We start from the raw sequence: 23,123 nt of genomic DNA, 5'->3' as shown, positions 1-23,123 counted from the left end.
ATCCCACCTCTTTGCAGGCTCAGTGTGGCTTACAATACATCATGGATAGTGGAAATGAGAGGAGAATTGACATTTAGACTTACAGAAGTATTTGAGGTTACATGGTAATGGAATACATGATAGTGATATAACATAAGGCATTCTTAACATTACTAGATATATGTGAGAATTTCACATGTTTTGGTCTTTGTGGTATATCTTGTCGAAGAGATGGGTCTTGGTCAGTTCATAGGTCGCTTTTAGGTTACGTGGCAATGCGTTCCAGAATTGCGTGCTCATATAGGAAAAGGTTGATGCATGCATTACTTTATATTTTAGGCCTTTACAGTTGGGGAAATGAAGATTAAGGAATGCGCGAGATGATCTTTTAGCATTCCTGGGTGGTAACTCTTTATGTAACAGTTTTATAGCCTGACAATCAAAATACAATTAAATTTCAGAAATAAATCAAAACATACAATACATAAAACAGAATAAGATATATCAGCCTTAAACATTCAAAGTTTGTGTAAATAATTTCAGTTGTAAACAAAAGAGAGCGAAACTGCTATTCAAATTATGTCACCAAGATAATTGTTTAAGAAATATATGCATAAAGTTTTGCAGTTACCAGATGAATCCTTACCTCCTATAAATAAGATCTTTTATCTTCCATTTAAGAAAAGGCAAGCAATGGAAGTAACACATGTAAATTTGGAGACTGGTTTCACCAGACAGTGCTTGGTTCATAAGATAGGTTATAATGGGAAGAAACAGGGTCTGCTTAACAGTTAAGGAAACTAATTGGTTACCTATGGTAGCAACATCCAGGTGTGGGTGGCAAAAAGCAACTGCAGGCAAAACAGATTAATAGGTTCTGAAAGCCATGAAAACTGAGGGGTCCTTTTACTAAGGTGCGCTGAAAAACGCTCGCATGGGTGTAGACACATATATTGGACGTGTGCAGATCCATTTTTTCAGCGCACCTGCAAAAAAGGCCTTTTTTTGCCAAAAATTGATGTGCTTTATACCCAAAGTTTAACGAGTGGTTTAATCTCACACAACCATATGGTGTAAGGGGAAAGTCTCTTAAAGCCACCAGGACTCGATATCTACGTAATGTCCTTTATGTGGCTGGTATAATCATAGACAAAACCCCCATCTACCTAATATTTCTTTTCACATTATGCTAACACTCCATGTACATGTATAATTTTTGTTGAAATTTTTCAATATGATTTTCTGTTGTAACATTTCATACATACTGTGTAGTCCGCAAATTTCTGGATTCCGACAGGTTCCTGTTTTGCCAATTGCTTTGTCAAGGGATCAAGGTTTCAGCTAGCCTGTAAAACAAAAACGCCAATTAATCAAAACTTCAAAGTGCAAGAGAGCCCCTCAATCCTAAACACATAGCATCTCCTCACATGTTCTTCATGACTTCACTGTTAGCCCCACCATCAACAATAATGGCGGCGGCGGTGGCGTCTCCTAGCAGTTCTTATAAAGGAAATCCAGGTGAGCTGCAGGAACTGACGAAAACAATGGGTGGATGTGCGACAAAATGAAAAGCGCTTGTCAATTTTGGGCCTGAGCCCTTACCACCACCCATTGACTTAGCAGTAAGGTCTCATGCGTTAACCGGGCGGTAATCGTCAGCGCACATACACTGCCGATTACTTCCCGGTTAGTGCCACATGGTAGAAAATAAAAAATTACAGACGCGCATAAAAAATGTAATTACTGCTCGGGGCATGCGGTAGCCAGGCAGTAGTTCCAAACTGACGCGCATAGGCTCCTATGCGCCCTAGTAAAAGGGCCCCTGAAAGAATCATCAGCATAGCGTGTGCATTTTTATCTGCAGTTTTACTTGGGTAAGTGGCTTTTGGATACTGCCAGCTAGTGCATACATACAAACAATTTAGGGATCGATATTCAAAGCAATTTAACTGGCCAGAAATATCTCCTGGCTGGTTAAATTGCTTGTTCGGTGCTATTCCGTGGTGCTTAACTGGTTCGTGCTCCTGAAAATTACCACAGACCGCTGAACTCAAAGCCAGCTATTTTGTGTGTAGTCCATGGTCAGAGTCCACACATATGTGGTTAAGGGCCAGTGTTCAGCATTTAGGAGTCCTTTTACAAAGGTGCGCTGTTGTTTTTAGCACGCACTAAACGTTAGAGACGCTCATATATTTTGATGAGTGTCTCTAGCGTTTTGCACACGCTAATCATTAGCACAAACTAAAAACGCTAGCATGACTTTGTAAAAGGACCCCTTAACTGCTTAAGTCTAGCCTTCAAATCAGACCGCATAAAAGTAAGTCCTTTCTTTATGCGGTGTGGCTTGTGCAGTTAAGTACTGAATATCGCATATAACTACATAGGAGATAGCCTGCTACGTAAACCCAGATATTCAATGCCAGTTCTCAGACATGGCCCGGCATTGGATATTGGGGAATATAGCTGGCAGCAGCAAATCATAATAATAATACTCACTGCCACCAGCAGATTATCAACCCCTTAGTATTTAAAAGTATGATGTCTAGTTATGCATTTTTACAGACTCATTCTGGGAGGCATGATGCTGGGGTGATCCTGATTATTAAGGACACTTAATGCACAAAGGAAATGCCACAGCAGTGGGGCAGGCATATCAGAAGTCCACAAATTGCATAGTAATGATTAGAGGACTCAATAAACTGGAAAAGAATTACTTTACTGCTGTTTTTGTTCTAATATCGCTACTCAGCAATTTGGGGAAGCCATGTTAGAAAAGAAAATCAATTAATGTACAAATAATACCGTTTGATTTTTTTTTGTAGCTATATCAGTAAGGTCAGTCACAGAGAAGATAATTGTATAAAGGCATTTTCACATATGTCTGTCAGTATATGTGATTAAAAGTCTCTTATAAAATTACAACTTTCAACCAATCAATAGGACTTAACCACTAAATTAGATACAAGCACTACTTCAAATTCAAATAGTGGTCATAACAATGTGGCAGTGATTTCTTTATGGTGGAGGAAAAAGCCTCTGTATCCCCGGACCTGAATTTATTTCATTCTGGTCTATGGGGTGGGATCTTCATTGGCTAAAAACCTCCTTGGTGACTTTGAATTTTTTAATTGTCTTACTTTATATATCTTTTTATCTTAAGGCAACAAGCACTTATCTTAACGTTCCGAAGGGGTCCCGTTTCGCCATATTCGGCTTTTTCAAGGAAACTGCCCTCGCGCTTGTGCTGAAATCTGTAAATAGAGAACCACCACTGAAAACAGCCATCCACTGATTCCGGTAATCTATTGTTTGCCCAAAATTCATAAAGTCTACAGAATCCCCCAGGACACCCGATTCTGACCTCTCGGGGTTCAATATTAGAACCGCTCTCTTTATTCGTCGATCATTTTTTTGAAACTATTAGCGATTGTAAATCCTTCCTATATAAGAGACACCAAACACTTTCTCCTCATGTTAGAGGGTATAGTAATACCTCCAGAAGAAAGGGTCCTATTAGTGACTTTAGATATCAAGTTGAAGCATTATTGACCATACAGCGACAACTGGATAGACGCCTATGTCCATGGGAAGTTCCCACTGAATTTTTGATGGAATTGAGCCGGATAGCTTTAAAAGAAAATTATTTCCTTTTTAAGGACAAACTATATTTACAGACATCTGGCATAGCAATAGGTGCAACGTTTGCACAGTCAGTGGCAAATTTATGTCTGATTACGAAGAACAATGGCTAAAAATATGTCCACAAAAGATTAATATCATAACGTGGTTAAGATATATCGATGACGTATTTTTAATCTGGAGGGGAGATGACACCAGTTTAAAACAATTTGTACAATGGCTCAACCCCAGAAGTGTAGAAATACAATTCACCTATGAAAGCTCTGAGGATGAAATCCATATTTTGGATGTGAACATTCAGAGAGAGGGTATAAATTGGAAGACTACTGTGTTCAAAAAAACAACGGATAGGAACACATTATTACAGTATCAGAGTTGTCATCCAAAAAACCTAAAGAATAGTCTCCCATACTCTCAATTTTTGCGATAAAGGAGAAATTGCACAAAGAAGATTTCAAAATACAGGCTAAGAACCTAGAGGATCGAGGTTACTCCTCGAGAATTGTAAAAAGAGCTTATACAAGAGCTAAATATAGTGAACAAAATCATCTACTACTGGACAATAAGACCCGAGAAGAAAGCAATGACGATTTTGAGACGTTTATTTTAAAATTTACACGAGGAGGAGAAGAGGTGGGCAACATCGTCAGAAAAAAATTGGGATATTATACAATCCCACCCTTTATTCACAAAAAGAAGTTTGCGTATAGCTTACTCACGAGGGAAGAATTTAAAAGAAAGATTGAGTCCTGCAGTTCTGAAAATTGGTATGGTGGCCAGGGAACCTAATGGCCATTTCAAGTATGGTAACTGCAGTACGTGTACCTTCACCCAAGTGGGTGACAACTTCATGAATCCAGTAGATTCCAAGATATATTCAATTAATTCCTACACAAATTGTGACTCTGATCATTTGATCTACATAATGCAATGTCCTTGCAATAAATTATTCGTAGGGAAAACAACGAGGAAATTACATGTTCGGTTACGGGAACATAAATCCTGCCTAAAGAGATTACAGTTGGGATCCCCTCTGGTAGCACACTGTAAAACCACAAATCATGAATTTTCCCTAATTTCGCTGCTTTGCAATTGATCAGATAAAAACAAACATGAGAGGAGATGACAGAGCAAAATGCCTTCTGCAATTAGAGCAACGGTGGGTCTTCAGGCTAAGATCTTTAGACCCTGAAGGTCTCAACACCACGATTCAGTAGGCCATGTTTTTTTTTTAGCAATGACCCTTTAAAAAAGTTGCTGAACATTGGCCCTTTTAAAAATGTCTTTTCAACATTGGCCTTTCAGAACATTTTCCACCAATAGAATTTTTTCAACACAATGGATGAATTAATTAGCGTCAATATAAGTTGGCGCCATCTTTAGATCAGCTGATAGAGAAAAGCGAGGAGAATTCACGCTGGGAAACTAATAAGTGTAGTGTGCCTACATATAGAAAAACCAAGGGGAAACACTCGGGTGGCCAAATGAACTGTTAAATGTGTTTGTAATTTACCAGAGGATGGCTGTTTTCAGTGGTGGTTCTCTATTTACAGATTTCAGCACAAGCGCGAGGGCAGTTTCCTTGAAAAGGCCGAATACGGCGAAACAGGACCCCATCGGAACATTAAGTGCTTGTTGCCTTAAGATAAAAAGACATATAAAGTAAGAAAATTAAAAAATTCAAAGTTATAATTCACGTCACCAAGGATGTTTTTAGCCAATGAAGATCCCACCCAGTAGACCAGAATGAAATAAATTCAGGTCCGGGGATACAGAGGCTTTTTCCTCCACCATAAAGAAATCTTATAAAATTGCCCCATACGTGTAATGGACAGAATATGTGCAATGTTATTAGACCTAGGGGTAGGCGGATTTTGGACTGAACACAGACATTGTTGCAGTTTACACACATACTTTATAAAACTCATACCTTCTGAGCGGTTGCACCCTCTTATTTTTTTATTTTATTTATTATTAAACACTAGGAAAACAGGCCCATTTCAGGAGCAAATGAAATGGGCTCTAGCAAGGTTTTCCTCCCCAACCCCCCCCCCCCTTCTCCCTCCCTCCCTACCGACCCCTTCGTCGCCCCCTTCTCCCTCCCTACCTACCTACCTACGGACCCCTTCGTCTTTCTGACGGCATTGCTCCGCATTCCTCACCTGCCTCTTGGACGCACCGAACGCCATTGCTCCGCCCTCAACGTCATGACGTTTGACGCGAGGGCGGGGCCCCTAGCCTGGGCAATTTCGGTGGTTTCACCACCATGGTCTTACGAACCGTTCTGGAAGGAAGTGACAGTGACGTCACTGTCCTCAGAACGTTGAGGGTAAGTTTTATTATATAGGATAATTACAAGCAAAACAACTACTTGTCCACAAAATAGGATACCATCATCAAGTAAAAATCACATACTTGAAAACAACAATTATCCTCTCACAGTCCCCCCAAATTGTGGAGATATTCAGAAATAGAACAGAGTTTTAAAATGAAATAAAAACAATAAGCAAAAAGCCTCAGGTGGTAACAAATAATAACGTCTGAGTTACCTTAATCATACAGGGGATTCTCCAACCAATTGCAGGGGAAATTTATTATCCAGAAAAGATTTTAAATATATATAGTCATAGAAAATATATCAAACATTTTGAAATTTAACCAAACATTTAACTGGAAAAAGTAACAAATATTCACCACTATTTTCTAATATTTGAAGGCAGAAAGCCAGAAAGACCGTTCACTTGTCTCTTAGATTGTAAGCTCTTTGAGCAGGGACCGTCCCTCTATGTTAATTTGTACAGCGCTGTGTAACCCTAGTAGCGCTTTAGAAATGTTAAGTAGTAGAAAAGATTTAAGCCTCTGCTTAGTTTCTCTACCCAAGTCTGAAAAACACCATAGTTTTGTGCCCATATACAATAGTGCTGTATACTTGAGAAACAATTTAAGAACAAGATTCATATTGGACTCAAATATAAAGGACACTGAGTGTAGCATGAGATTCCACCACTTCCTGAGCTATTTCCAAAAACTCAGTGATATATAAACTGTCTGGTGAAACAGTCTCCAAATGTACATGTGTTGCTTCCATTGTTTGCCTTTTTTTTTAATGGAAGGTAACAGATCTTATTTATAGGAGGTAAGGATTCATTTGGTAACTGCAATACTTTGTGCATATATTTCTTAAACTATTCTCTTGGTGACATCATTTGAACTTTAGGAAAGTTCAAAAACCTAAGATTGCAAGTACATGAAGAGTTCTCAGTTTGCTCCAATTTAAATTGAATATCAGTCTTTAACCAGAGTCTTAACTTTTCCCGACTTTCTATTCTACTGATGTTTCCACCTTTGAAACCCATGTAACTATAGTATGTCTTTTTCCGCTAAGTCATTTTTCTTATTCACAGTTACTGTCAATTTGGTGATTACCCTAATTTCGATATATAAGGCAATCTCATTTGTTGCCTCCACCACTTCCATTAATTCAGTATTCAAAATGATCTTCCCTGCTTGAGCGTGGCCAGGAGCCACAGCCCCTATCTATACCTGAACTTGCTGACTCTGCCACATCCTCGAAGAGTTTCCAGAGGTAAACATTCTTTCCATTCCCCATCCGGTCTCCAAAGCCTCCTGCGTTCAAACTTGCAGCTGCACCTTAGACTTCAGCCACTTCCTCAGAGAGGCATCTTGAGTTCACCAAACTGAAATACAGATAGGAAATAAGGAGAGAAAGCACAGAGCATACTGCCAATATTACACGCTGTCGGCCATCTCGGATCTGTGCACTCTCTTATATAGTGATATTTTCATTGCACTCCATTACAGAATCTTTTTATCCCACAGTCACCAGTTCAAATCCAGGTTAGCTTTGTAATGATTTTAAAAAGGTAGGCTTCATAAAATACATGGATGGCCTTCACATCGTAGCCCCTGTCAGAGTCCTTAAAATCTGTGAATTCTGCTGCACAGTGTCACTGATTTGTGATGAGAACAAAGAGTGCTCCCACTTTTTGTCTGGTGTACAGGAAACAAGATAACTGCTTGTAAAGAAGTAGTGACGCTTTCTGCAGTATTTTAAATGCTATATGACTGTAACTGCATTAGAGTCAAAAGATGTTTGACTGTACCTAAATGGCATTGTGTAGTGGTTCTTAGAGTTGTATACAGTTGGATTCTTTCTGATGTGTGTTTTTTCTTTCATCTCCATATTTGAGATTTTTGTCTGTGAAAAAAAATTATAGTTCTGTTGCCAGTTAATATTCCAGTGTTCATTTCAGCAGAAAGTGCCACCTTTTGGTTCCCTTACAGTGCTTTGAAACCTATTGCCTTTATTTCACATCTGCTTAGCCTTAAATGTCACAGAATTTGATATAAGGATTAAAATTAAATGCAAACAGAGCTGATTAAGGAACTTGCAGCCTTCATGATGGATTTTCTTACAGCTTTATGCTAGAAAGAGAAACATCATACCCAAGCTCTAGACCTTACAGCCTGGTCAGGCTGAGTAGTAATGCTGTGCTAGGCCATGCAGAAGGCCCTGGACTGTTCCTCTTCCCCATGCGTTAGTCAAGACTGGGTGAGCAACAGAAATAGTCTACACAGCTTTTGGAGGGGGAGAGGAGGATGGAAGAGGGTCATAGTCATCACACCACAGCAGCACCTACTGTTTTGGTTCAGGGCTCATGATTGCAGAGTTCAGAAAGGTGCCCTGGTGCCTGACCCCTGACCGAAGACTACCTCTGCAGTAACTGATTAAAATAATTTGGGAAGGAATTTAAAATAGAGAAGTAAATCCCTGGGTAGTCATGGTTTAAACGAGCAGGAAGCCTAAAGAAAACAGGAGGAAGCTGTCTGGATCAGCAGTAAACAAACAGCTGTAACTTGTAGTTTGCTTCAGTTAAATTGACTTTTACTAAGAAAAGAACTGTTTTGTGGAACTCTCTGCCATTTGAAATTAGCAATATTATCTATAAAATCTTAAAGATCTGGCTTTAAAAGAGCGCTTTTGGTTTTTAATTTTCCTTTGTTGTAATGTTTTTTTATATAATGTTGATGCTGTTATGATTACAAGTGGTTGTGGCAAATTGAGAATAAGACATCTAACATAAGAGCCATAATGTAGAGACATGCATTAAAATGTGCAAATGTTAATGCAGACCCATTACTGCATGAATTTTTAGCTACATTGTAGGAAGTTTACTTAAGCTTTTTATTTGTACTATTAATTTTAATAAATTCACTTTAATGTGAGATGTTTGTCATTCAAACTGATTTGCATGCCATTAACATGAGCCAGTAACATAAGATAATTAGCACAAGGTAACAGCCCTTGTTACCTCACAATAATGCATAACCCTCAAGATTTTTTCCTTTTAAAGCTTATTTAGAAGTTGGATTTTTACTTGGAATGTTTTTGGAAGGAGGGAGGATGTGGACTTTCCTCAAGCAGCTTCCTCCGCCTTTTTTGTGCTTGTAACCCAATTGGAAAATGATGTGACTTGGGTTACATTGCCTTGGGTCTTCATTAGCCAAATGCCCATGAGTTTTACCCATTTATATTCCATTTTTGCCTATCATCTACTCCAGCCATTGCAAAAATAGTCTTTTGGTTTACAAGCACAAAGATCATGGGTCCCTTTGAAGACTGATAACAAGTGCTTTCTTGGACCAACTCTAGAGCGCCAACTGGGGTACCCTCTGGGATGCTGCTAAAGACTGTTTCTTTATCAATCCTACCCCTTAACTAGATCCAGAAATTGAATCAGTTTGAGTTGAATGATGACACTTGGCCATCACCTGACCTGACTAGAAGTTTAACCATATTCAAATTCTTATTTTCATCCATATTACTAAGTTTGTGCTTCTATTCTTTAGAAAATCAAGCTAAGCTCTTTAATGGTATTATATTAGGAATGTTAAGAAAATACTAACAGTTTTCCCTACTATACCACTAATTTTCTTTTATTTATTTATTTGCAAACAAATGCAAGTGTATGATTGATCAGATAGGAAGAAGTACCATACACAGTGTCTCCCTTATTGTCCAAACCTTCTACCATTTCCAGAGCTTCTAATGTTATTCCTGTGGCAAAAGTGACAAATGTAAGAATTCAGACCATTTATGGTGAAGCAGTATGACATTTCACTTTGGCTTATTAAGTCTATCTGAATGGGTTGGTTCAGCTCTGTGATGGGAGGTCAGGAATTCTTTAATTTCTGAAGAGCAGCTAATATTAACAGAGTTATGCTTACCTTACTCTGCCCTACTGCTGGACAGAAGTAAAGAATGTGGCTGTTTATCAGACTTGCAAAGGGCTTTGCTAGCAGGTCATTTTTTGTTCCTTTGCTATCCATACCCAGATTGGGTGAGAATATCAAGAGCTACTCAGGTGACTTTTTAGCAAAAGTGAGGCATAATAAATATTGATGTTCTCATTAACTGTATCATTCCTATCAACTTATTTTATCATCTTATCAATTTTTTTCAGGCTGGTGGCTCCCAAGTGATTTTCACAAATCCTCTAGAGATTGTCAAGATTCGATTACAGGTGGCTGGAGAAATCACCACTGGCCCTCGTGTCAGTGCCCTGACTGTACTGCAGGATCTGGGAATTTTTGGCCTTTATAAGGTAAAGAAAATAAAGTCAAATTTTATTTTTAGATCTGCTTCAGGTACTACAAGCAATGAAACCCACTCGGGTTACCAGTGAAGGCCTTTTTTTTTAAAACTGAAAATTAATCAGAAGTGGCATTAAATGTTATGTTGTGGACAGTCTTAGTAGAATGAGTGATGTGTTTGGGCCATTGGTAAGTCATTTATATATATATTTTTTAAACTATCAAATTTTTTTATTGAGGCTCTATAGGAATCTGAAAACATATGACAAATAACCCAATTGAAAATTACAATATACAGTGGTGGAAATAAGTATTTGATCCCTTGCTGATTTTGTAAGTTTGCCCACTGACAAAGACATGAGCAGCCCATAATTGAAGGGTAGGTTATTGGTAACAGTGAGAGATAGCACATCACAAATTAAATCCGGAAAATCACATTGTGGAAAGTATATGAATTTATTTGCATTCTGCAGAGGGAAATAAGTATTTAATCCCTCTGGCAAACAAGACCTAAGTACTTGGTGGCAAAACCCTTGTTGGCAAGCACAGCGGTCAGACGTCTTCTGTAGTTGATGATGAGGTTTGCACACATGTCAGGAGGAATTTTGGTCCACTCCTCTTTGCAGATCATCTCTAAATCATTAAGAGTTCTGGGCTGTCGCTTGGCAACTCGCAGCTTCAGCTCCCTCCATAAGTTTTCAATGGGATTAAGGTCTGGTGGCCACTCCATGACCCTAATGTGCTTCTTCCTGAGCCACTCCTTTGTTGCCTTGGCTGTATGTTTTGGGTCATTGTCGTGCTGGAAGACCCAGCAACGACCCATTTTTAAGGCCCTGGCGGAGGGAAGGAGGTTGTCACTCAGAATTGTACGGTACATGGCCCCATCCATTCTCCCATTGATGCGGTGAAGTAGTCCTGTGCCCTTAGCAGAGAAACACCCCCAAAACATAACATTTCCACCTCCATGCTTGACAGTGGGGACGGTGTTCTTTGGGTCATAGGCAGCATTTCTCTTCCTCCAAACACGGCGAGTTGAGTTCATGCCAAAGAGCTCAATTTTTGTCTCATCTGACCACAGCACCTTCTCCCAATCACTCTCGGCATCATCCAGGTGTTCACTGGCAAACTTCAGACGGGCCGTCACATGTGCCTTCCGGAGCAGGGGGACCTTGCGGGCACTGCAGGATTGCAATCCGTTATGTCGTAATGTGTTACCAATGGTTTTCGTGGTGACAGTGGTCCCAGCTGCCTTGAGATCATTGACAAGTTCCCCCCTTGTAGTTGTAGGCTGATTTCTAACCTTCCTCATGATCAAGGATACCCCACGAGGTGAGATTTTGCGTGGAGCCCCAGATCTTTGTCGATTGACAGTCATTTTGTACTTCTTCCATTTTCTTACTATGGCACCAACAGTTGTCTCCTTCTCGCCCAGCGTCTTACTGATGGTTGTGTAGCCCATTCCAGCCTTGTGCAGGTGTATGATCTTGTCCCTGACATCCTTAGACAGCTCCTTGCTCTTGGCCATTTTGTAGAGGTTAGAGTCTGACTGATTCACTGAGTCTGTGGACAGGTGTCTTTCATACAGGTGACCATTGCCGACAGCTGTCTGTCATGCAGGTAACGAGTTGATTTGGAGCATCTACCTGGTCTGTAGGGGCCAGATCTCTTACTGGTTGGTGGGGGATCAAATACTTATTTCCCTCTGCAGAATGCAAATAAATTCATATACTTTCCACAATGTGATTTTCCGGATTTAATTTGTGATGTGCTATCTCTCACTGTTACCAATAACCTACCCTTCAATTATGGGCTGCTCATGTCTTTGTCAGTGGGCAAACTTACAAAATCAGCAAGGGATCAAATACTTATTTCCACCACTGTAAATTAAATATACTTTGACAAATATATAATACCAATACAAACACAAACTAATCCCACCATTCAGTGGTGATTCATTTCAGAGCAGATTTGGAGGTACATAGGCAAAGCAATGTGAGTTAATATATACTGCACCTCCACATGTTAAACGGTGTCTTCTGGTGCTGTACTTGAAAAGAAGGATGAAATTCTCTTTCACCCACAGTGCCCCCTCACTGCATAAACTTCCTCTGATATATCAAGAAAATGGAAGTTTATGAAGTTGCCCAGTGCTGAGAGTAGGATGAGAAACTTCCATGCATTTACAAATTGTGAATTGCTAGAGTTCTGTTTAACTAAAGTGAAATCAGCCCAGAAATAATACATTTAATTTTCCGAGGACAAGCAGGATACTGTATACTGATGCAAAACACAGCAAAGGAGACAAAGGTAATAAATAACTAGATGATGCACTTAGAATTCAAACTTCATTTATTGACATCCAAGATTCGACATGAGCCATGTTTCAGCCTAAGAGGCCTGCATCAGGAGTCTTAATTGGACGTTTGTGTTAGAAAAGTCTGACAAAGTCAAAGGCAAAAACAAAAAATCATGCTAAACACAATGAAGAGTGCCAGCAAACGCCATGTCTAAGCTAATAGGCCAATTTTAGTCTAACCCAACACACAAACTTCACATCGGCAAACACTTGATTAAAGTGAAAGTCTGGCTATTTGTCACCTTTGCTGTGTTTTGTGTGTTCTTTCAACTGTGAGGGTTCTTGTTCTTCTGTAGCCACGTCAGTATACTGATTGGTCACATTACTGAATACTGCATTTGGGCTCCTTGGAAATGCCTGGATCTTTGATAATGTGACTCCTTTGTTTATTAAGTATCATTGGTTACCCATACCTTTTAGGAGTAGGTTTAAGATCCTGTGTATAGCGCACGAATTATTGTGGAAACAAAAACCACCATATCTAAGTAGGTGGGTAATTTTGTATACACCTGCAAGATGTCTTAATGCAGGACTATAGGATGTCAGTGCCTTCTCTGTCTAAGGTGCACTGGACTGCCACAAGGGAAAGGGCCTCCTTTTGGCTGGCTCCAGCATTGTGGAATGAGTTGCCTAAAGAAATTTGCTCGGACGTTAATCACAAAAGGTTTAAGACATTATTGAAAACCCACTTCTTTAAGCTGGCTTCTAACCTGCAGCCAGGGGGTATAGGGACGGCTGTGTCCTCTAGCTTATATTGAGCTTGCTTGTTATATGAACGTGTTGGGAGAAATAATGTAATCTTTGGAAGGGTCAGGTCTGTCCTTTCATTTTATGGAGGTCATTACTTTACCTGATTTTGATTTTATTATTTTGCAAACTGCTCTGATCTGGTAAAGGTGAGCAGTATTTCAAGCATTTTAATAAACGTAAACATCATCCATCATCATGCAGGACCAGCTGAGCTTCAGTTTTCTGCTGAGCAGTAGGATATGTATTGCCCATACTCCTGCTATACACCACTTTAAGTGACTCTCTTCATAAAGGAAGTAAATAAATCCTAATAAAGCAAAATCAACAAAGCTCACAGCGTGCATCTTTGAAGACTTTTTGCATCACAGTTGCGGTGTTTGCAGTTTTTCAGCATGTAAGTGCTGTCACATGACGCCCCTATCTTCTCCTCCTCATTTTATTTTCCTAGTCAGGTTTTTCAGCACTTCAAAGGGTTTTTTTTCCCCCCTTTTCCTTGGCTCATTAGGCCCCCTTAGGCTCAGGCACCCAGTTGGGGACATTTTTCACCATCAAGTCATTTGATTTTGCTTTGGCTATTTTTCCTAATATGGCTCTCTCCATCCATCCCAGTGGTTTTAAAAAGTTCTCCAGTGCAACAAGGCCAAGTCCCCTCACAGACACTCATAACTGGTGTCTGCAGTGCTGGGGCCTGATCATAATCCCTCTTCTTGTTCACAGATGTGAAGGCAAGGTATTAAGAATCGAGAGAAGCAGCACAAACAAATTTTAAGTGCCAAGAAGTCAAGTCCATAGGAGTGGAGGAGTGGCCTAGTGGTTAGGGTGGTGGACTTTGGTCCTGGAGAACTGAGGAACTGAGTTCGATTCCCACTTCAGGCACAGGCAGCTCCTTGTGACTGTGGGCAAGTCACTTAACCCTCCATTGCCCTATGTAAGCCTCATTGAGCCTTCCATGAGTGGGAAAGCGCGGGGTACAAATATAACAAAAAACAAAAGTCCATTAACTTGGTCATCAGAGGCATCAGTCTCTAAGGCTCTGGGGTGTTTACGCATCAGTATCAAGAGTGCCTCCACTTTCCTCAACATCAAGTGTCAATAGTGGCTGCTTGGAATCAGACATCCCTCCTGAGGGTGAGGAAGGATTAATTACCATCCTTGTTGAGCAGTTCTTGAGTTGTAGCTCAGGGCCATGCTTCAGGAACAGATGGAGGTGATAACATCAGTTAACGTATCTGGGTTTTAAAAAGGTTTGGACAAATTCCTGGAGGAAAAGTCCATAGTCTGCTATTGAGGCAAACATGGGAAGCAACTGCTTGCCCTGGGATTTGTAGTATGAAGTGTTGCCACGATTTGGATTTCTGCCAGGTGCTTGTGACCTGGCTTGGCCACTATTTTGAAAACAGAATACTGGCAAGATGGACCATTGGTCTGACCCAGTATGGCTACTCTTATGTTCTTATGTTCTAAACTGGTATCAATCTCCAGTCCCTCGGGGGATGAAGGCATCCCTGGTACCTTGTTGTCCATGCTCCAGGCCTGACCATAATGTCATTGGTTTGAGGTAGGCAGAGATTCAAGGTATTTACTAAATGCCTAGCAGCAGTCGCAGTGTCCTTACTTAGAACGGGGATGATTAGCTGCTCATGAGCTAGATGATGAGCACATTGCAAGAAGGTGCAAAAGAATCAGTGCATAGAACCATTCAGGCAGTAGAGCTACTAGAGATTGTTATAAACTACCCCAAGGCCCACCTCTGCCCGTCCCACAATTGGTGCTCTGCTAGACATGACTCAAGCGAATGCTTTCCTCCCATCACAGAGGATAGAGGCATTCACCTCAGTGGTTCGAGATGTGCCAGAGTCGTCAGGTTCAGCTCGGCAGATGTTGAGACTGCTAGGCCATATAGCCTCCACCATTCATGTCAACTCCCATAGTACACCTCAATTTGAGGCTAGCTCAGTGGACCCTGACTTCCCAATGAACTCAGGCCACAGGGAACCTTCAGAATGTCACAGATCCTCTGAAGCAATCTCTGTCCTGGTGGCTAATTTGTAGCAACTTGGACAGCAAGTTTGATCAGACAGTCCTTTAGAACTTCTTTGGGGTCTAGAATCCAACTCCATTCCTCTAGGCCCATTTGTTTTCTGTTCCAGACAGTCCAAAATAATATTTGTTGATATTCATTATTGTTTGATTACAGTCTTGCCTGTTGCAGGATCCAGAACTAGTTCCCCTTTTCTTTTAGGACAGCCTAATAGGTAGGGATTCCCATCACTTAGTATACTACATCCTGCTTATCCTTGGAAAAAACGAAGTTACTCACCTGTATCAGGTGTTCTCCAAGGACAGCAGGATGAATATTCTCATTGCCCCACCCACTTCCCCTTGGAGTTGAATGATATAAGCTATTTTATTCAGACTGAGCTGGTCCCGCATGATGACAGTGGGTGACAAGTTCCAAAAGCTTCTAGAAAAAATGCTGGGGTGTGCTTGCTGTGTTGGGCTCCATCAGATCACCTCTCAATGAAAATACCCATCCTGCTGTCCTTAGAGAACATCTGCTACAGGTGAGTAACTTTGCTTTCTAGAAAAACATTCCTGTGGCCACACTTAGGTGATGTTTAAAGAGAATCTAACTGGTGACTGGGTTCATGTCACCTTCCAAAGTAGAGAGCACTGAATTGACCATTTACTAGAACCACTGAAAAGTGTGGGTTTAACAAATTATTGTCACTGTGTTAAAAATTTAGATTTCATTGACCGTTAATAACGTGGTTCCTTTCTTTGATTTGACTTGTATTTTATCTCTGATGAAATAATATTTTCAGTTCCCCAATGCTCGTTCTGCTTAGCCACTTTTACCAGTAAGAGTTTGATAACCAGAAATTATGACATCCTGGTTCTTGGATGTATGTATGGAGAACTGATGTAAACAAACTGGTACAAATACAGTGGGAGAAGCAGAAGAACCATGATGGATTTAGGATTTTGTCACCCTTAGACTCTGTCAGTTTCACCACCTTCTCCTCATTAGGAATGTAGAACATGGTTCAGAATGGGGGTCTGGTAGGTTCGTGGGGAAACCCAGGGCTACAAAAGGGATGTCTCTTTAAAAAAAAATCTTAAATCAATGTGAATGAGGCTTAAAAGAAAGTGCTTGTTACTTAAAAAAAAACACAACAACTGCAAAGACACAATAACTCTCAGATATAAATTGTAATGGAACCAAACATAAACACTAAAAATAGAAGATATTTTGAATAACCTAGCGCAACACTACTGCTTTTGTTGTTGTAATGGTTACTGATTGTAAGCCTGCTTGGGCAGGGAGCTATCTACTGTACCTGACTGTAATTCACCTTGAGTTCACATTTTGAAAGGCAAGTAATTAAATCTAAAATCCAAATCCAGTTTGCTGCAACTGAGCAACTAAGATAGTTTTGATTCAGAGTTCGTGCTGTGTTCACTTTTATTTTTTTAATAGTATGTTAAATAGCAGTTCAAAGCGCAGCTGATAGCAATAAACCAGGTTCAGTGGGTGTTATGCTAACCACTGTGGGCTTGCACAGCAACTCATGTAGCACCCGCTGCAGCTCCTGTGCCATTCTTTCTTAGCTCTCCCCTTGAGCCAGGCAGATTGTCAGATGGTTCCTCAGATGTGACATTCATGTTATTTAGTGATTTGTGTCAGAAAACCAGTTGTTGTCAGAAGACAATCTCTGATCCAGGCTTGTAGACTGAAGGCTACTGTATGCATGTACTGTATCATTTGGTATTTTATAAAAGTAGAAGTGGCATGTGTACAGTGTATTGTGGCCCTCTAGTGTTTTCCATGGTCATCAGTTTTCTATTATTTCTGCCCTCTGTCAGTTTTGGCAGAAACATACTTTTCAAAATTTAATCAGCCTAGCAGCAAAAAAATTAAAAAAGTGTGGAAGCTCATTCATTATTTATGTGCATGAGTGTACATAATGATTACAGTGTAATAGATGCTGGTAAAGTGAAGCACTTCTACTTAGCAACAGGCTAGGGAAAAATACTTCAACGCTCATCTATATGGTGTGCTGCACAAGGAAAAAAAAACTCAGCCCGAACTGTCCTGGCACTTCATGAATCCATTGCTCCCACTGCCTTTAATTTCTGCATGATTTGGTTTTGGCTCAACTGATTTAACCATGCTGTGTGCCACAGTTTAATCTGCAGAGCACTATATGGTTCAAAAAGCTAAGCTGAGATTGCAAAATGCATCGGAGGAAGAGGTGGCAGAAAAAGAGGGTTAGTAAAGCACTGGGCCTATCAGCTGTTATCTGGAGAAATCCATTACGTGGAACACTTTTTGACCCATGCTAGATAACAGGCACTTTTATATAATAAAATTGCATATTATATGGTGGTAGTTGTGAATATCCTGTATGTACTACTTAATGTGTTATTGAAGTCCTTTCTTCCTGTGATAGTGCTTAATACCATGTGTTCAGCAAAGGCAAGTCTTGCCTTATCAGTTTATTAGATTTTGTTAAAAGTGTAAATATTCAAGTGGATAATTTTATTTATTTATTTTATTTATTGCATTTGTATCCCACATTATCCCACCTCTTTGCAGGCTCAATGTGGCTTACAATAAATCATGGATACTGGAAATGAGAGGAGAAATGACATATGGTGTTACAGAAGTAGTTTGGGTAGCATGGTAATGGAAAACAAGATAATAACATGACATAAGGCATTCTTACATTGCTAGATATGTGTGAGGATTTCACAAGTTTTGGTTTTTATGGTTTTTAAAGGTGAGCTGTTTGATTAGAATGGCATTTTAGAAAGGATGCCCAGTTCAAAATAAGGACATCCAGGTTGTTGCTGTTGGTACTAGTATTTTAGAACAGGATCTGCCAATGTTCTGAAATACATGAGAAACGGACATCTATGTGCTGGTTAATGCCAGTATGACCATCCATTTACAGACTGAAATGTCCAAACTATGAAGAGGAAAAACAGGGGACATGGATGTCATTGTAGGGGGGGGGGGGGGACCATGTTATAAAGTGGCGACATAGATGTCAATGCAGAGGGGGATGCACAGCATAATGGTTAAAGCAGCAAACTGAAAACTTGGGGACACTGGTTCAATTCCCACTACAGCTGTTTGTGATTTTTTTTCTTTAAATTGTGACCCCTCCAGAGACAGAAAAATAACTACTTTATCCAAATGTATACTGCTTCCATTAGCCTTTTGGCTTACAAGTGGTATATAAGAAATTAACTTAAAAAAAACATTAGTACCATGAATGTCCATAGTTCCTGAAACTGTCACAAATCCTAGTATCCCTTGCCAGTTTTGGGTGGGAAGGGGTGCTGCAACTATTAGGGGATTAAGGGGGTGACTTTCCTTAATCCCTCCAGTGGAGAGCTGCATAATTTGGAACACCTTTCTATAACTTGGATGTGCCAGCTATTAGTTATAAATACCAACATCCATTTTTCAGGACATAGATGTCCCTTCCCCTTCTGAAATTAGTCGGACATCCATATTTTGGCCTATCCCTAGTCCCATCCAAACCACATCCCCTTGACATAAGGACATACTGCAGTTTGAAATGTCCATTTCCTGGGCATACATGCAATATGAATATCTAAGTGTCAGTTTTTAGATGTCCAAAACCTCAACCTCACCTGTCCAGTATCTGGATTTTCAGAAGGTGTTTGACAAAGTTCCTACGACAGACTCCTTAGAAATTTAGTCATGGGAATAGATGTTCATGCTCTTTTCTGGATTGCAGACTAATGGAAAGACAAGAGAGTTTAGGACTGAATGGTCAATTATCTACATGGAAAAGGGTTATAAGTAGAATGTCCAAAGGATCTGTACTGTGACCTCTGGGGTAAGGGTACTGGAATTTGATATACCGCCTTTCTGTGGTACAATTAAAGTGGTTTATAATTTTATCATATGCAGGTACTGTGCTGTTTAACATAATCATAAATGAGCTGGAGATAGGAGTATTGATTGAGGTCATGAAATTTGCAGATACTACAAAAAGTATTCAAAGTAGTTGAAACTGCTGAGGATTGTGAAGTATTGTAAAGGGGTCTTGTGAGACTAGCCATCTAAGTGACAGATGAAGAGTAATGTGGACAAGTATAAAGTGATGCATACAGAGAAAAATAATCCCATCTACACCTGCAAAATATTGGCTCGTGCAAGGATATAGTGCAGCTTGAAAAGGGCAGAGAAAGGTGACAAAAATGATAAAGGGGATAGAACACTTTTATGAAGAGAGGCTAAACAGGTTAGAGCTCTTCCAGCTTGGAGAAAAGATGACGGAATTTAATATAATCATGAGTGGGGTGGAGCAGTTTATAGGGAATAGTTCAACCTCTCTAAACAATATAAAAATAAGAGGACATTCCGTAAAACTAATGATCAGCAGATTGAAAAGGCAGGTAGTATATTAAACTAATAAATGATAAATTGTAAACAGTTTCTTTCATGTAGCACATAATTAAGCTGTGGAATCCATTGTTGGAGGATATGGGTAAGGCAACCAAAATAGCGGAATTCAAAAGAAGGTTGAAAAACGAAAAGGCCATAAAAAGTCATTAACCAGGTAGATTTGGGAAAGTCTGTGTTCATTCCCGGAAAAAAAAAACTATGGGAAATATGCGACAGTATGTGAGATTTAATGGAGCTTGTCTGCCTCAGCATGGCTTTTCTTCTGTTCTTAAAAGGACCTCAGTCTGACTCAACATGGCTCTTGCTACATTTACTTGCATCAGGAATATAGTGTAACATTTTTTTTTTTATAATTTTTTATTCATACTAATGAATCCTAAACCTGCAGGCCATATAACAATTATTTGCTGATAAAAGACACCAAGTCTTTTTTAAAGCGTCTATAGTATTTATTTAGATTTTGCTCACACCTTTTTCACTAGTAGCTCCTCCTGAGTTACATTCAGGTACTCTGGATATTTCTCTGTCCCAGGAGGGCTCGTAATCTAAGTTTGTACCTGAGTCAATGGAGGGTTAAGTGACTTGCCCAAGATCACAAGGAGCAGCAGTGGGATTTGAACCAGCCACCTCTGGATTGCAAGACCGGTGCTCTAACCACTAGGCCACTCCTCCACAAACAGTGTAACCAAACATTCTTGATCTGAGACTAGTATGTCTGATATATGTCTACTTTTACCTCCTATAGGTGGTAAAAGGTAGGGACCAACAAGGCCAGCAGGAGCTGTTTATAACACAGCTTTCCTGTGACGAAAGAGGAGCATGCCTTTTTGGTTCCATTTCAGTTCTCTACATTTAATGTACAGGGCAGACACTACTATATGGGCCCGCATTCCATACTGAAACTTAATAAACATCTCTTCAAGTTAATTATTTCTATTATAGATGAATTATTAGGATATTTAGGCTATGAGGTTGTACTCATGATGTAGGTTAGATTTTTTTTTTAATCTGATTTGTTTGATGTCTGTCCTTTGGGATTTTCTTTTGATATTATGTTTTTTGTTTGGTTGATTTAAAGACTGTTAGCAGGGCCACTGCCATGTGTACTAAAGACACTGAAAAATCCTTTTAAATGTCAATGCCAGCAGCCTGGTTCCACCGTGGTTAAGGTAGAGCCCATCGTTCTGGAAAAGGCTCCCCCTTTCCCAGAATGTTGCCCAGTTCCTAACAAATCTAAAATCCTCCTCAATGCACCATTGCTTCATTCATGCTTTTGAGTTTCCGGAGCTCTGTGAGTCTCTTGGGTCCTGCGCATTGCAGCTCGTTGTTTTCTTGAGGTGCATTTTGTGTGGTCTAGTATTATTCCACAGTTAGTGTGGAGAGGTGCAGAGAAGCTCAAGGCCATTGAGCACTTGCAGAAATGAGTCCATTCTGAAGTGTCTCCTTTTGTCATTGTGCTGGGGGGAGTAGTGTGATCACATGACCCACTGACTAGGGATTGTCCTGGATTGTATTGCCCAGATGGTACTCACTTATCGGACATTGGGTTGGATACATTTTTGAATGATGTTCAGGAACTTTTGGAGGCTTTTTTTAATGGCAGACAACCCACAGATTTGGTGGGAGAGCAGTGACAAATAGCTGTCATTGCTTCTAGTGGAAGAGGCCCCCTTGGTAGGAAAGGGGGTTAGGTTGGGCAGTTGTGGGTAATCAATTCTTTAGAAACTAGATGTTTGTTTGGGCACTCATATGCAGCACCGTCATGAGTGTGTGCATGACTCTGCGACACCGTAAGTCGTGTAATTACTAAGAATACAATATGTCAGAGCTTTGGGTTTTGATAAGTGGTTAGCTCGACACCAACTAGTTACAAGGTGGGATGAAAAATCTTAAATAGTTTGAATTTGTATTGATTACTTTTTAGCATGTTTATTGCACAATAGCTATGGCTAAAAGGTCTTGCCAAGATCTCCTGGATGTGTTAGTGTCTTAATTGGGGCAGGATTCTAATTGTGTTTTGTTATTGTGAAGAGGTAGTGTGAGTGCCAGTGGTACAAATTCTCACAGAAAGCAATGGCGTTTTTATTGGAAGTTTGGTTTTCTGACCAAAAAAAAAAAAAAAACTGATCAAGTGTTTCTGGTTTTCAACTTATCTGAAATATCTAGATTTTCTTCCAGCACGCCAAATCTGCTGAATTTCCACCACTTTTTTGAATAGTATGTGCCTAAAGGCAGACATTAATCCCTTTCATGTAATTTTTTGCAACATTCCATATGTTGAAAAGCATAAAAACGTAGTCATAAGAGACCAACCTTCTGGGGCTGAGGGCCAAAAAATCCAAGATATACCACATTTATTGAATATTCCAGAGAGCAACTCCATTTTCTGATCAGCCCATGTTAATACCTCCACAACATATTCAGTATGTTAATTATATTTGGGGTTTTAATTATTTTAAATGTTGTACCACTGGATAGCTAAATATCTGTCACTGCTGCCAAGACTGAATTTAAAAAGGGGCAGTGTATGGAAAGCATACATGTTAGACTAATCTAGTATGCTAGACCAGTCCAGTAAAAAAACACATGTAAGGGAGGAATAGTGAATGGACAGCAGACCCTGGAAAGAATTTGAAGAAAACAGAGGAAAGCAGAAAAACGAAGCTGGGACCCAATGGGATTGGGAAAACATGCCCAGACAACAAACAAACAAAAAAAAGGGTTGCAGGGGTGATCTAGGAAATTACAGACAGGGTAAGTCTGTAATTTTTGATAACTTCCTAAAAGAAAAGTCCATAAGCCATTATTAAAATGGATATGGGGAAAATCCACTGCTTATTTCTGGGATAAGTCAGCTTGGTGAATTGACTATGCGGGGTGGAGTCTCATATGACTACCACGGCTGTTTTTATTTCACTCTCCGGTGAATCTTTGCTCGTGTATTTATTTTAATCATAGACTCGTCCTCCACCTACCTATATCTTTTTTTCTTTTTTAAATAGTTTTTAAACATATATCTAATTGCAACTTCTTAGTTCCTTTCATAACGGTTTACTAAGCACACAGCACTTATCTGTACTCATTGGTGAGCTCATGCACCCTGACAGGTGCTTGTTTCGCTATGCTTTGTCAAGGGGGAGTATCACCAAATCTGTTAAAGAAGAAAAGAAAGGAGTCAACCTCTGTTCCACAACTACGTTTCCTCATTCATCTTATTTCAAAAAATGCTCCTGGCTTACCAGCTTACTAGCCACAGTATCTGTGTGTGCCTTCTCTCTTACCCTGCAAAATGGCGATGGCATTCTTTTGAACCCCTACATAACCGGAAACAGCTGA

The 23,123-nt window shown here is 39.9% G+C and overlaps 1 protein-coding gene across 3 annotated transcripts in view; it reads left to right on the top strand.

Moving 5' to 3' along the window:
* The window catches only part of SLC25A13 (solute carrier family 25 member 13), a 424,259-nt gene that overhangs the window by 296,838 nt on the left and 104,298 nt on the right, over positions 1-23,123 (top strand). For all 3 annotated transcript variants that reach the window (XM_030200826.1, XM_030200808.1, XM_030200817.1), the window contains exon 14: positions 10,104-10,244. In XM_030200826.1, coding sequence (XP_030056686.1) covers positions 10,104-10,244 — 141 coding nt within the window. The remainder of the gene's footprint in view (positions 1-10,103; positions 10,245-23,123) is intronic.

The sequence above is a fragment of the Microcaecilia unicolor genome, chromosome 1 (genome assembly GCF_901765095.1).
Source record: "Microcaecilia unicolor chromosome 1, aMicUni1.1, whole genome shotgun sequence".
Taxonomy (NCBI): domain Eukaryota; kingdom Metazoa; phylum Chordata; class Amphibia; order Gymnophiona; family Siphonopidae; genus Microcaecilia; species Microcaecilia unicolor.
Note: the sequence above shows the minus strand (reverse complement) of the source record. Positions and strands in the feature narration are given on the sequence as shown.